We start from the raw sequence: 15,074 nt of genomic DNA, 5'->3' as shown, positions 1-15,074 counted from the left end.
TCTTGTAACTTTTCGTCTGCACTGCCTTATGTCATGCACTGTCTTGTTTGTTTTGTCCTGCACTGTCTTGTTTATTTTATCCTACACTGTCTTGTTTGTTTTGTCCTGCACTGTCGTGTTTATTTTATCCTGCACTGTCTTGTTTGTTTTGCCCTGCACTGTCTTGTCTGTCTTGTTTGTCTTGCACTGTTTGCACCATGTTGCACAGTTGCACTTTACAGTATGTGGCTAGGACTACTTACTAAGTCACAATCCTGGAGAAACGTTGTCTGATTTCAGCTATATATGGTTGAAATGACAATAAAAGCTTCTTGACTTGAGCAAGAATGCAAGCAAGTGCATGGGTCACGTCTCAGAACGCACCAATAATTCAACTTTGCCTTAAAGAAACAAAGGTGGTTGCCTGCTCAGATGAATCATAGTAATAAAAAGCTTAAGCAACATGAGTCCATGGAGCCATACTGTTAAGTTTCAACTGGTGTGGCAGTAGGATGGATGTTTTCCCGGCTACCTTTAGGGCACAAGATGCAGATTGTATAAAATCAGAACAGCATGATGTAACAGAACAATATGTCTGATGATATATCAATATTTACATTATTCACACATATTCAGAGACAGGTTACCTTTCAAAACATTTCATATTGTTTTTATGACATATTGTAATTATATCAAACTGTCAGACAGTAACACTGGACTCGTTTAGTATTTCTGATATTGTGCAGGAAAAATTTGCTAAACTTTAAGGCCAGGATCATGAGTGTCTGTGACGCACCTTGGTTTTACGCAGACTTCAACCCACAACTTGTGTAATTTCTGAATAGAGCTTAAGTCCGTAGCTCTGTCAAGACAATATAATGTGTGGAATTTCTATATTAAATCTTCATTATACATGCTTAACTTCACTCAGCTGTTTATGGATACAGTTCATCCACCTCAACATTGTAATGTATCCATTGGAATATATTTTATTTTCAGGTGTTTTATGGGAAATAGCATGTATTTGGTGATCTTGCCTCGTGCAGCACATGCATAGTGTCTCAAGTGGTTAAGGATCTGGGTTGTTGATTGGAAGGTTTGGGTTTAAGCCCCAGCACTGCCAAGCTGCCCCTACAGGGTCGCTGTATCATAGCTGCCCCTACGCTCTAACCTCAACTTCCTCTTTTGAGATATGGGAAGAAAACTATTCCACTGAGCTGTAATGTATATGTGGAGATAAAGGATATGCCCCATTTTCATAATTTCATAATTCTGAGATGAGGCATAAAGTGAAAGGAACTGTGTGCAGCAACTATGCAATTCAAATAACCATTTCTGAATGGTACATCCTTCCTAAAAAAAGACATCCAGCATCTTCTTCTCTTACCAAAAATTTTAACATTTGTATTTGTCCATTCTACACTATTTTGACACGGTGATATCCTCTGTTAGTAACCCCTGGTAGGTGTTGTCTGATTTCAAGGGCACAATCACTTACTTTTTCAAGGTTGGATCATATTTGGTCACCGCTTGTCCGCTTATATAACCTTCAACCCAACAAGCCTTCTCAATCCTCCTTCACAAAACCTTTATCAACATCGCCAGCTCAAAAACTCTGCTCTGTTACCTCTTTGTCCGTCAGGTATAATTAGGAAATAAATTAGTTGTTGGATTAATACGATAGGAAGAATGTGCGCATTGAGTTTCTGCTGCTGAAGTCTCTAGCTCTTAATCAAATGCAAATTGATTTTTTGGGTTGTTCCCTTCCACTACGGAGGAGAGAGAGCCTGCAGATGAGAAGTATGTCCCTCATCTAACAGCAGGATTTAATCAAAAACTCTTAAAATAGAACTAGCCAAATTGCTTCACCAAACAATTCTTGCTGTGCTATTCTTTGGGTGTATTAATGAAAGTCGGATGTGGGTGGGTATGTGTGCGTGGGTGTGTGTGTGTGTGTGTGTGTGTGTGTGTGTGTGTGTGTGTGTGTGTGTGTGTGTGTGTGTGTGTGTGTGTGTGTGTGTGTGTGTGTGTGTGTGTGGATGTTGGTTGGGCAAGTATGTGTGTGTTTCGGTAAAACCTTGGCATGATGAAATTTAGTTAGCTTTTTTTTTGCCATCTTTATGAAATTCAGAAAATTAAAGCATTTCTCAGAACTTTTTAATGATATTTTAACCACAGTCGCAGTTATAGCATTTCAAACTTGATTTGCGTAAACAGTTCATGGTGGTGCATATGCTTTGCTGTAATGCTGACAGGTTGTTGCTGGTAGGTGAGTGATTTTTCTAGAAATTAATTAGATTAATTGGGAAGAAATGGTAATTGGTATAATTTCAAACAGAAATAAGTGGGCAGCATGGTAAAAAAAAATAATAATTTACAATCATCAAAAATAATAAACAAGTCACTCTTATCTTGATTATTCTATTTTTACCATATTATACAGCACTAAAGTAAACAGAAACTTTCACATCTACATTACAGAACAAAAGTGCATATCCCACATTGTTAAGAAGTTTAGGAGCACAGAGCAGCCTTGATACCTCATTCGTGAAGGGGGGTTAAGGGTCTTACTCAGGAGCCCAAAAAAAAACAAAAAAAACATCCTTGTGCTCTAATGTAGAGGTGACAGGTTTCTTATTACTTCCAGTTGTATAACAGGGTAAAAATAGAATAATCAAGATAACTCAAGGTGCTGGAGCTTGAACCTCCATTACTGGTCTATTGCCTAGTAAATGCAGATGACAAAAATATGATTGGTATGTGTTTATAACATTAGTTTTTATTATGTTTATGTCATGGGCAGATTTCCTGACATCTGTCTGAATTATTCTCTGCATCTTTGCTGTTTCTGTGTATTTTTTTTTTTTAATGGACGGTGTCAGATTTTGTTTTGGACAAAAAAGTGTGACTTTACTTATATCCTCTAGACATTTGTGTCTCCTCAGCTTGTCTGGTCAAAATGTATCACATTGTCATGTTACTGTCATCAGTAATAAGGTGGCATGAGGCTCAGCATGTAGTGTCGCATCGCATGTGTGGTCATGTTCTCCCAGTGTCTGAGTGGCTTTCCTTAAGGATTTCCAGTTTCCTCCCATTTCTTAAAACATGACAGTAGGTGAACTGGACAGGATAAATTAGGTGTGTGTGTGTGTGTGTGTGTGTGTGTGTGTGTGTGTGTGTGTGTGTGTGTGTGTGTGTGTGGTGCTTTGCAGTAGACTGGCATCCAACCCAGGGTGTAGTCCTATAACTCACCCAGCATTCCCAGGATAGACTCCAGCACTGTCTTGTACGCGACCACATACTCTGAGACTCTGTGAGGGAGAGAGTAACTGTGGACTGCTTGTTGGAGGTTAGCCACAGACATATTTAAATTTTTGAAACTCTGCAAACTGTGCAGTTTAAGTACTGTACCTCCTGAGCAGCGAATAGAACTGGGTCAGATATTGGAGTAAAAATCTCAGATATACTTGGTAGGTTGATTGTAACAAGGTCACATACTCAGAGGATCCCTTGTAACATGATTGCTCTACCAAATATTATTAGCACTAGCAGTATGGAAGTAGGATTAGAGAAAATGTTAAGAAGTGATGAGGTGAGCAGGTGAGCACTTCGCTGCTACTTTTGGATCGGTAACCAAGTCAGGACTAATAAAGCACACAAAAGACAGATTTGTAAACTGTCAGGTTTGAAACTTGAATGTGGATGGAGTTGACTTTGAGTTCATAAAAATTCAGATAAGGCTAGAAGCTTTGGTTAATATTTATATCAACCATCAGTATTAGGAAAACAAATTATTTGTTATTTTGAAAATGCTAAAACAGTTGAGGGCTGGAAAAACATAGCCTGGTCTGATGAACCTTAATTTTACGCTGTGGCAGAATTTGGCACCAACAGTACGAATCCATGGTCCCAACCTGCCTTGTGTCAACAGTCCAGGCTGGTGGAGGTGGTGTAGGGAATGTTATCTTGGCACACTTATGGCATGCTAATATCAATTAATCATAGCTTGAACGCCACAGCCTGAGTATTTGAGTACTGTTGCTGATCCCTTTATGTCCCCAGTTTATCTTGTAATAAATGGCTAATTCTAGCATGACGATGAATCATGTCACAAAGTAAAAGTCATCACAAACTGCTTTCATGAACATTATGTTGAGTTCAGTGTTCTTTCAGTGGCCTTCCCAGTCACCGGATCTGTATCCGATCGGAAATCTGTGGGCTGTGGTATAAGAGAAGATTTGTGACGTCTGGAAAATGTGAGGAATTGAGAGATGCACCGGAATCATGTACCAGAATCTCAAAGGAATGTTTCCACTAACATTTTGTGGAATCCATACCATGAAGAAGTGAGGCTGTGCTGAGAGCAGAGGGAGGCGCTATCCAGATTTAGTATAGTATTCCTAATAAAGTGTCTAGTATGAATATAATCAACTCCAGCAAACAGCACAGATAGATGCAGCTTTATACTTTTTCACTATATATAGTAACACAAGTTGTGCATATAATAGATATGGTGAATAAATACTGTAAATCGGTCATGTATAAAATAAAATCAGTGAAAAGTCCGCTATAAAGCTGTTGCCTTGAGATAGATACACTGACATTTCCGCCATTATATTTACATTCTGGATGAAGTACTCTTTCCAGGAAGCTCATAATGGAAAGCTAAGGCTGCCCTTTTCAGCTTATTATCACATTAGAAAACAACAACGGTTCTCACTTCACAGAATATCACATTGCTTGAGTGCTTGAGCTGTTAGTACCACTCCCTGTTGGAAATCATTAGGAGCCCACTGAATGAATTTTCCCTGTCTACTCGTCTTCCTTCTCTCTGAGCCGAACCTGTTGGAGGGTGTCAGCTTGCATGATTGCTTTCCTTTCTGCAAGCACACTTACTGGATGTTTTCCGGTAAGTCAGCTTTGTGCAGTTTATATGAAAGAAACTTTGACTTTATTACCAGTGGCCTCAAAACAATCCCTTCAAATGAAACGGCAAAATCCTTTTTGTTTCAGTTTTCGACGCTTTCTCTTATTAAGGATCGTATGAAAAGCGTCATAATATCGAAACATGTTTTATATGAATTAAATATTCATTCAGCATCCATTTCAAATACAGATTACAAAATAAATCACAGCTCTATCAGAACCGCAGCGTATATTTCAGCTTCAGGCGGTAAACTGGCTGCTCTGCACACTGAGCTTTGCCAAGACCTTTATGCTGCTGCAAATTACAAAACACAATTAGGGTGGACATGATACATACACCATCTATTATCCCAGGGTTCAGTGCACTTTACAACTGACTGAAAATTCTGTTTTATTACAGCACTGTTGAAGTCTTGTTTCTGCTTAGAAGAGCATTCATTTTGAACGATTGTTCACTGAAAGGCAAATTACAGCGATATTAAAGATATAAAGAATGAGTGTCTTCTCACATATTGTTCCTATAGTAACAACTGAGATGCCACTGATCGGATAATCATATCGATACCAAGCAGTCAATAACCGTAAAACATGGTGCCTTGGATATCAGAGGTGAAAAAAAAGGATTCATTTGATATCTATCTATCTATCTATCTATCTATCTATCTATCTATCTAGCTGAGTGCTAGATATCTGTGCTGTAAAGAACATGTCTAGCTAGCTATTTATTTATTCATTTTAAAGCTTATTTGTTTTTTAAAAGAAAAAAAATCTATAATGAGTAATTATATTGGATGATACTCAGCACTTGAGTGAGGGTGGACTCTGTCAACATGTGACAAATCAGAGACAGACAGAGAGATTATTTCTGTCTTTCTATCTTTCTTTCTTTCTTATTTTTAGACTATGCAGCTTCTTATTTGATGCTCTGCAGTTGGAGGACAGTGCTGGGGTGACATGGTCTTTACAGCACATTTCTTTAAACATTTTTTTCACATACACAACATCCAGAATGAAGATAATAGTAACATTTGGTTTTAACCATCCTACATTTACATGTACAGCATTTAGTAGACACTCTTATCCAGAGTGACTTACATTTTTTATTTCAGTTTATACACCTGAGCAATTGAGGTCAGACTTGGTGGACCTGGGATTCGAACCGATGACCTTCCGATTGGTAGTCTGTAGTCAGTAGTCCGATCAGTAGTCGAACACCTTAACCACTAAGCTACCACATCCCTTCCTCTGGATCACATCCATCACGTCCTCCGTATCCGCAACCTCACTGAACCAGCAAGAGACCTGATTAGATTTTAGAATTGATCCAAACAGGATCAAGGTTACATGTCAATGTCCGAAATAGTTTTTCTTTAATTAGCTGCTTTCTTGTTTGCATTCTATTTTAAGGGCATGACAGCAAATGAAATAAATGACTTACTAGAAGAGCTTACCTTGATGGTAGAGAAGATCTAGTCTTTCTCTGAACAACCAAAGAGGAGGCCTTTTTGCTCTGGGATTTCTGCTTGGAATGAACTCCTATATTGATTATTCTAAACATTTTTTTTGCCTTATCATCAGGTGGTAACAGTAACAGCTTTGCATCGGATTATAGGATTATTTTCCTATACCAGCATGTCCTGTCGTTTTAATCCTTAAAGGATAGACACTAAGAAAAGACGATTAAATACTAAATACAGATTGTTTTGTACAATTCCAGAGAACTTTGTAGAACAACCCAGATCTCTAGATCTTTCCAAACCGTATTATATTAGTACAGTTTATCCACAAGAATACATTTTGCATTCTTTTTTTGGGGAAAAGGAAAGTATTCTGTACCAAGGGATACACAACCACCACCGTTCTTGTTAAAATCTTTTTCAAATCATGCAAATTGGACTCCCAATTCTCCACTCATTCTTATATAGGCTTACGAACAAGAGGTAGTGGAATGGGAAATGGAAATGATGAAGAGCAAAAAAGACAAAGAATATTGCAAACATTGTGGGACTCGATACTCATTTCTCAAACTGTTGGTTTGAGGCCACAGAGGCACTAAAAAAAAGCTAGACTGTCTGATCGAAGGCACAACCTGTGCCGTGAAGTGTAGTGAGAGCAGTACAGCGGAGTAAAGTAGCAGATAGCAGGGTGCAAACATGATGCCGTCACCTTTTCTTTTAGATTTCCTTACAGTTCGAGGCATAAAATGCAGCACTTAGCCTTTGGTAGATGTAAAGCAAAGTGTAGTGATGGTAAAGGGATCGTGTACGATTCTCGTAAAGCAGGTCTGACTTCCAGTTGGAGTTTCTCTTTGCTGTAAAATGATAAAAGATATGGTCTTCAAACCCAAGCACCACCAAGCCACGTCTGTCGGTTCCTTGTGCGTTATTCTTTAACCCTTAACCTACTTGCATTGAAGTCTCTTTCAGGCTACAGCCACATTCATCTGGATGGATCTGAAAACTGCATTTTTTTTGTTAAATTGCTTTGGGGGAAAAAAGCAATCTGAAGGTTGTACAAAGGGACATTAAACATTAACAAGGCTATCAAACTGGATAGCATTCACAACAAGTGCAGAACAATATCAACGAGTTTGTGTTAGGCTGAGTGGATCACACGATTGCATACGCGACTTCAAAATACGAATTGTTTTTGTATATCTCCGTTTTCTACAACGCAGAAATGACATTTTCAAATCTATTTACTTGGGAATTGTAACTTAAGCTGTTTGGACAAAAACACCATCACAGTGTGTACTGAAAGCCAAAACGTAGAGAGAGAAAAAAGCACTTTAAGATGTATCTGTTATAATGTGGGCATTACCTCGATGATAAGTTGAATAAAAATGTAAATATAAGTCTCACTTATAATTTTAACATATTTTTCTGGCTCATGTTCACAAATGAATGGTTTGCTAATGCAGTTAAAAGACTAATGTTAGAATAATGTTGGTTGGAATGCTAAATATTATGTCCATTTGTCACATTGTGCAAGGGAAAGCAGAGGAAGCTATGGGTTCTGAGATTAATTCAAATATTATCTATGTACCAAGTGAATAAATAACCGAGTTTTCAACCAGCTGACGTCGTCGTGCTCAGATCTCAAGAATACGATTTGTACCAAGGCCAAGGATAGTATAAGTATGTTCTATATACAGGATATTGGACAGGTTCTTGCAAGTTAAGCTGATGATGATGTTTAAGAAATACTTGCTTGTTTATGAGTTGCTTCACAGTGGTATAAGTAGATATCGCTCTCTCAAAGCCACTAGTTAGAAAAAAGTACATACTGGAAATGTCAGTGTTAGAGAGGTATTGCCTTAATTATGTTGGCTTTGTAGAAGCCAACATTCTGTTTTCCTATTTAAGCTTAGACAAAAATATATCAAGAGTAACTCCTCCTAGGGCTTTCGAGCAACAAGCACCAAATTCGGATATGTTGTAGACCCTGGTCTGTAGTTTGTTGCTGTTACTTTTCTAAGCGATCCGAGTACCGGTACTTCTGGTACCGGGTCTCAAATTGGCCTTTTTTCCCATAGACTCCCATTATAAAATTTGGAGGTTTATAACTCGACAAGCTTTTGAACTATCTACACCAAACTCGGCCAGCTCCTTTAGGGTGATACTCTTAACAAAGGTTTCAATTGGTGTACCGACTGGCCCTTCGGTTGTCCCGCAGCCCTGCCCCCAATATATACAAAATCAAAAAACTTTTTCCCAAAATGGACATGTGACATATCAACACACTCAGAACAATGAGGGGAACTTCCTCACATGTATTCTGATGATAAAATAAACAAATTGCACAACATGGACATGTGATATATCAAAACACTCAGCACAATGAGGGGAACTTCCTCAGGAGTATTTGGATGATTGCAGTGATTCCATCACAGTTGCTTGTCTCCGCTTACCTCCAACTGTTTTGGCAACCTAGCTTTCTGTCCACTTGCCTCCAAAAGCAACACTAACCCTTATGTCCACTTGCCTCCAAAAAGCACCATCTGTTGCGAATACTTGCATCGTCAGAGCCAACATCAAAGTTTTTCGCGACGTACTTTACTAATCTAGTTGTTGTTTTTTTTACCTTAACAACCAGCACATGTTTGACATGGAGTCCAACAGGAAGCAGTTGGAAGGCAGAATGCTTTCGTTACAGAGAAACATTTCCAAAGTTGAGAAATGTTTGATTTTTTTAGAAAGAGAGTGATTTCACTTTTTTGACTAATAAGCTAGCAGTTCAGACTTACTGTAGACTTAGGTCCTCCAGGGTCAGATGTAGCATCGGGCAGCAAGAGTTTTCCATTGCGTCATGTCGTCTGTGACCCATGTCGGTCTTGCCTTGCCGATGGTGAGGTAGACGAATCTCATTCATCATTTAGTGACAGTATCCTAGAGGTGGCAGTTCTTTGTTTGTCGGTGGAAAATATTTTACTAACATAAAATTGTTAGCTGAGCTTTGATTCCCTGAAAAAGACATCTCAGACAGATTGTTTCTAATGTTTATTGGCCTCCATACTACTTATTAAAAATGCTCTGGACAATAGTGTTGGTGATATCAGATCCCGTGTGATTCAGTGACAAAGAAAATACTCCACGTTCAGCCTTAATATGCAACAGTATATCCTCCCAGGTAGCAGTCAGATTTGTGCTTCAGCTGTCTACATGGCATGGATCTGTTGCTTTCTCATACTTTATTTTAAAAAAAGGCATAAATTACTGCACCTGCCATCTCCCAAACCGACCTCTAGCAGACAATAAAATGGAGAAGACTTGAATAAAAAGGTATTGTGAGCATTTGGATCACTGTTGGAACACCTTCCCATGGTAGGTGAATTATTGAACACCTGTGTGCTCACTCGAAATATCAGATGATTTTACACCATAGAGAACAAAGTAACGGAGGAGGAGGTGTACGCATAAACCATAAACATCAGTAAAAGCCCCACGGTGGCTTCATCGTCTAGTGGAAGAGAAATGTTTTGTTTTATAATTTTTATATTTTTTGAATGAGGGTAAGAATTAAGGCATATGGTATTCATAGCATTTTCTTTTCATCATCAATTATTTTGTTAAGTCATTTTATTTGCTAATTAAAAAAAAGTAAAGCAATTGACTGCTTTAGAAAATCACTTTATCCAATTAGCCTCTTTGGCTGCAGGATCCATGAGTAAAATAACATGTCCCAGTGGCAATCAGCGGTGGCCCAATTTTGTCAGGCATTCTCGTTTGCATGGCTCACGCAGCAGATATCTGGCTGAGTGTCGCAGAAAACTCTTCCACAAGTATCTAGTGTTGCGTTCCAAAGTCACAATGTTTGCCAGCTATTTTTGTAGGTGCCTATTTTCACAAATCTGGGAGTTTGATGTTGCAAGTTTCTGGTTATTTTTGGTATGTTAATTGCTTTCACATATTCTATGTTCCTTCTTTTTTAGTTCTCATTTTTAGGCTTGTAGTTGGACTAATTATCTGCGTTTTCACAGCACACAGGAGTATGATCTTCCCCAGTATGTCAGTGATTTACAGATGAGATTCCCTGCTGATCACAGTCAACCAGGCACTAATTTAGGCACAGATGCTGTATTTCCCCTTTGGTAAAGACAGTTGTTATTTCAGTTGCAGTGGAATGAGATAAGGAATAATTATCACAACATGCTTTGACTTGCAGACACTGAAATGGACTGCTACACTTAGCTTAAAGAATGTGTATGTGACGCTCACTTAATTGTTGGAAAAAATGAACGTGGCATTAACGTAGCCTTATAAGCTGATTGATTGCACAATAAAGCCAGATATATGGCATTTTTAAATAAAGAAAGTTGTGGAATTTAGAAAAAAATTACAACAAAGAAATACAATTTTTGAATTTCTCATGATTCGTTATTCAAGATCCTGCACTATTTTTAGGTCAAAATTGTGACACGTGTTAACTCCCCCTGTACGACATGACAACAGATTTGATCCGACACAGATCGTCAGCCTTTATACACACTTTAAAGGGAACATGGGGCACAAAAATGGGGCACACCAGGCACTAAGAAATTCTAAAATTCGTACGCATATTCATTTTTCACTCGCACATGTTGCTCATTTGTAATGAATTTCTACTTTGCCGAAGCACTTTTTTACACCACTGCCTTTTCAGTCATCTTTAATTAAGTGAAACATTGAATTGCGTTAGGTTACAATTTAGGAAATTTGCTTTAAAAGAAATCAAATCGGATCAGTTGAGAACGAAGAGAACTTCTGTCTATGCTGAGTGCCAGTTAGATTAAATATCAATAGTGTACTGCACTGTGACATTTTCTTTCAAAGAAAAATCTTTTAGTTTCTGAATACAGATTGACTTTCAACAGAAACAAAAACAGACAAAAAAAACAAAAAACATTTTACTTGTTTTCTTTCTAAATAAGATGCAGGTATCTTCAGGCTCCTCTGTGACAAGACAAACTTGCCTGAAAACCTTTGTTGCTAATTGTATTCCGTATTTCAAGTAAACTAATTAGTCGTAAACTGGAGATCTTCTTTTGTTTGAAATAAAGCCTTAGGTTTTTCAGGTCGCTTAGCAACAGAATAAGAACATTGCATTGTTGTCTAACGAAAGACAATAACATCTGGATAAATTTGTTGAAAGGGAAAGATGTTATGCATATAACTAGTCTCATTTACAATGTTTACAGGGTTTTATCTGCAAAGTCCTACATTTTTGTACAGTATATGCATCGCAATGTAATGACAATTTTTTTCAGGACAATACAAATGATCTAATCTTGCATATCAAAACTCCTTACTCAAAAATTCACCATCGTGCTTGTATCTGCTTGTTGAACATTTTATTCCAGATTCATTTCCCTTTTGTTGTTATAAAAACTTCACTCTACTGGAAAGTCTTTTCACTGGATGTTGGAGCATGTCTGTGGTGATTAGTGACATCAGACACTGATGTTGGGATGGTGAGGAGGTCTGGGGTGCAGTCGATGTTCCTGTTCACCCTAACAGTGTCAGGGTCCTGTGGAAGATACCCAAGTTTTTCTACTTTAGACTTCTCATGAGATGTCTTCTCATGTTGTCAAACAGCTCACTTGGTGAGCAGGTTTGAGCCTTTTAGTATGATTGAAAAGAAACTGTAACACTACAGCATTCATAGTCATTCATTCAAAGTCAGAATTTTTGGCGATAGGAAAGAGACACCGGTGATGATAAGGTTTGGCCACATAGTGTGACTCTTTTCTATCACGTGGTCTACAGGTGGATCAGCCTGACTGCAGGAGATACCAAGCATCTCCATAAGCTGGTCGAAAGAGCCAGTTCCATGACATGACCGGAATTATTCCGTTACCCAGGAAAAGGATGGCAGAAAAACTGGAAACAGTTGTGTTTATTTTCCAGAGACACTATTTGCTCTCTGCTTATTCCACCCTGGTGCTCTAGGGGTCTTTTTCTGCCAGCTGCCATTACAGTCCACAATGCTTTGTCTCAACAGGAGACACCTCCACCCACCAAGAATGAAAGAATAACCGGACAGACTTCATTCATATAAATATATTCAAACTATACACAGGATTCCATAGTAATTAAGCTATATGTAGTGTATAAATAAATATATGTTTATCATATATCTTTATTTTTTGCCCAGATGTCTTTTTTTAGAATGTCTAACCCCTCTTTTCTTAGGTGTTTTGTTAATGATTTAAATGTCTTTTATTTGTTAATATTTTTTGAATGTCTAAATCTTGTATGTGATTTGTTATTGTTTCTAAGTCTGTTAATGTGATTTAGTAAGATGTTTCTCATGTCTGAGGGATGTGGGAGCCTAATAGTTAAGGTTTTGGACTATTTGGAAGGTTGCGAGTTCGAATTCCAGGTTGGCCAAGCTGCGTTGCTGGGCCCCCGAGCAAGGCCCTTAATCCTCAGTTGCTCACTTGTATAAAATGAGATAAAATGTAAATTATTCTGGATAAGGGCGTCTGCCGAATGCCGGAAACATAAACGTATGTCTGTTTGGTGTTTGTTAATAAGCCCTCTGTATGTGATTTGTTTATCAGTGTTGAATGTCTAACTCTGTGTGTTATATGTACATGTTTTAAATGTCTGTTTGATTTGTTAATATGCTCATAATGTCTAACTCCTGTCTGTTTGTTAATGTCTCTGTCTATGTGATTTTATTCATGTTTCAAATGTCTGTCTGTGTGATTTGTTAATATGTGTTGAATGTCTAACTCTTTGTACACAATGATTTTCCATTATATTAGTCTCTTTTGCTGCTATAGCACAAATGTTGCCTCAGGGATCCTGTCAGGGATCTGTCCTATCTATATGTCTGCTTAATTCATTTTAAACATCCTTTTATACAATATTCTAATGCAAGATTTAGTGAAATGATTGCTAAGTGGCAATGGTTTGTAGGATTTATACCCAGTTTCTCTCAGGCTGTTTGCTTTCCATGCATGGTCATATGAGCTTGGACTGTGACACACACCAGCCTGGTCTTCCTGACAGAAAATCTGGTACTGGCAAAGTGAATCTGATTAAAACCTCACACGCAACATGCCATGTGTTTGCGTTAGAGTCCCAGTGGCTGCTTCTGCGCTAGTCACCTGTCAACCAGTTTTGTTTTAATCACTTGGGCCATAAAACTTTACCCCAGGTTATAAAGCAATGATAAAGCTGAATAAAAAAATATGTTGTTAGCATGATGATAATGAAAAATCACTGGAAGGAAAGAGTAATAGGTACATTGAGGCTAACATTAGCAACATGCTATTGAGCTTGCAGGCATGGCATCAGTGTACAGCAGTTATCACCAGCTCTGTAGGGAGCTGTAACAATGAGCGTCAATATTACGTCAGGGCTTAAATAAAAGTCTTTAACTCCAGTCATGGAGACACACGGAAGTTCTAAAAAGACCACCAATGACCACCTTGCATTTGGTGCATGGGAACCTTTTTAAACATACAATATTTACTATCTGACATATTCTGAAAATTGTGTGGATTTTGACCTATAATACATAAAGTTCATATCCTTAGATATGAAAAGCTTTGCAAGTGTTATCAGCTTAAATCCGGCTGTAAAAAAAAGTCTCTGCTGTTTGTTTTCCTACAGAACCAAGAAAGTGAGCCACTGTTACCGCGTCGTGTACCGTCACATGGAGAGAACTTTGAGCCAAGAGGAAGTGCGGCTGATTCACCAAGCCATCGAACGGGCAGCTGAGCAAGACCTGGGTGTACAAGGGAGATTCTGATTCCTTCTCAACCTGTATCCACTCAAACACAACATCCTAAAGAATGCGATTTGTCCCAAAACACACTGTTGTAGACTGCATTCCTTACAAATCTTGGACAAGGCAGGAGGTCATTGTTTTAGAAAAACAGCTTGCACAGACTCTATCGTAGATTATTTTATACTTCAAAACTAAATCACTTTTGGTTTGTTGTTCTAAATAAAAATCTTGTCCTCCCACTTGCACTGTTGACCTTGATCTCTCTCATTTTACCAGTTTTATCGCCGTATATACAAACCACATGCAGTGCTTTTAAATCCCTTTTCTCTTGCCGCCTGCAGTAATCTTGCATCTGAAGCTCTGAGAAGCTGATCTTAAATACCTCCATCACAGCAGTGTGTCGCCTGGAGGGAAAGGTCTTTGATTTAATGCAGACATTCTGTAGTCCGTTTACTTCGGTGGATTTCAGCCAGCAGGGAAGACAAAAGAGAAGAGTCTGGAAAAAAAAAAAAAGTCTTCCTTATCACTTGCACATGCTAACTTTCAATTTCTTTTATTGACCATTTCAGATTGAACACAATGACTTTTCCATGAAATTAATTAGATAGTTAAATACATCAGGAAAAATAAAGGGATAAATGAGACAGGGCCTGCAATGTAATGTTTTATTTGTTAGACTGTGCTGCGATTAATACTAATCTAAATACGGCACAAAATGTTGCACATGTCTGATCAGTCATGAAAATTTGATCGGCCTGCACTCCATTATAACTGATAATAATTTGAAGCTGTATGTATATCGAGAGCATATCCTGAAGTGTTTTTTTTCCCTCTTATATCAGATTGATTTGTAAATGATGTTTTTCTTAATCAAAGAACAACTATTTTATCATCTTGTAGTTACATATGTGTTATCAGATTACAAAAGTTATCCCCTGACCATTTGTCAC

At 38.1% G+C, this 15,074-nt stretch overlaps 1 protein-coding gene across 3 annotated transcripts in view; it reads left to right on the top strand.

Annotated features, from left to right (window-relative positions):
* The window catches only part of fars2 (phenylalanyl-tRNA synthetase 2, mitochondrial), a 152,191-nt gene extending 137,828 nt beyond the window's left edge, over nucleotides 1–14,363 (top strand). For 2 of the 3 annotated variants that reach the window (XM_027149232.2, XM_047811654.1), the window contains exon 7: nucleotides 14,007–14,363. In XM_027149232.2, the coding sequence (XP_027005033.2) occupies nucleotides 14,007–14,145 (139 nt within the window). In that variant the 3' untranslated portion in view covers nucleotides 14,146–14,363. The remainder of the gene's footprint in view (nucleotides 1–14,006) is intronic. The other variant, XR_007140209.1, reaches the window with a different exon arrangement.
* The last annotated feature ends 711 nt before the right edge of the window (nucleotides 14,364–15,074 follow it).

The sequence above is a fragment of the Tachysurus fulvidraco genome, chromosome 3, assembly GCF_022655615.1.
Source record: "Tachysurus fulvidraco isolate hzauxx_2018 chromosome 3, HZAU_PFXX_2.0, whole genome shotgun sequence".
NCBI lineage: Eukaryota > Metazoa > Chordata > Actinopteri > Siluriformes > Bagridae > Tachysurus > Tachysurus fulvidraco.
This window is presented reverse-complemented; position numbering and strand designations above follow the sequence as displayed.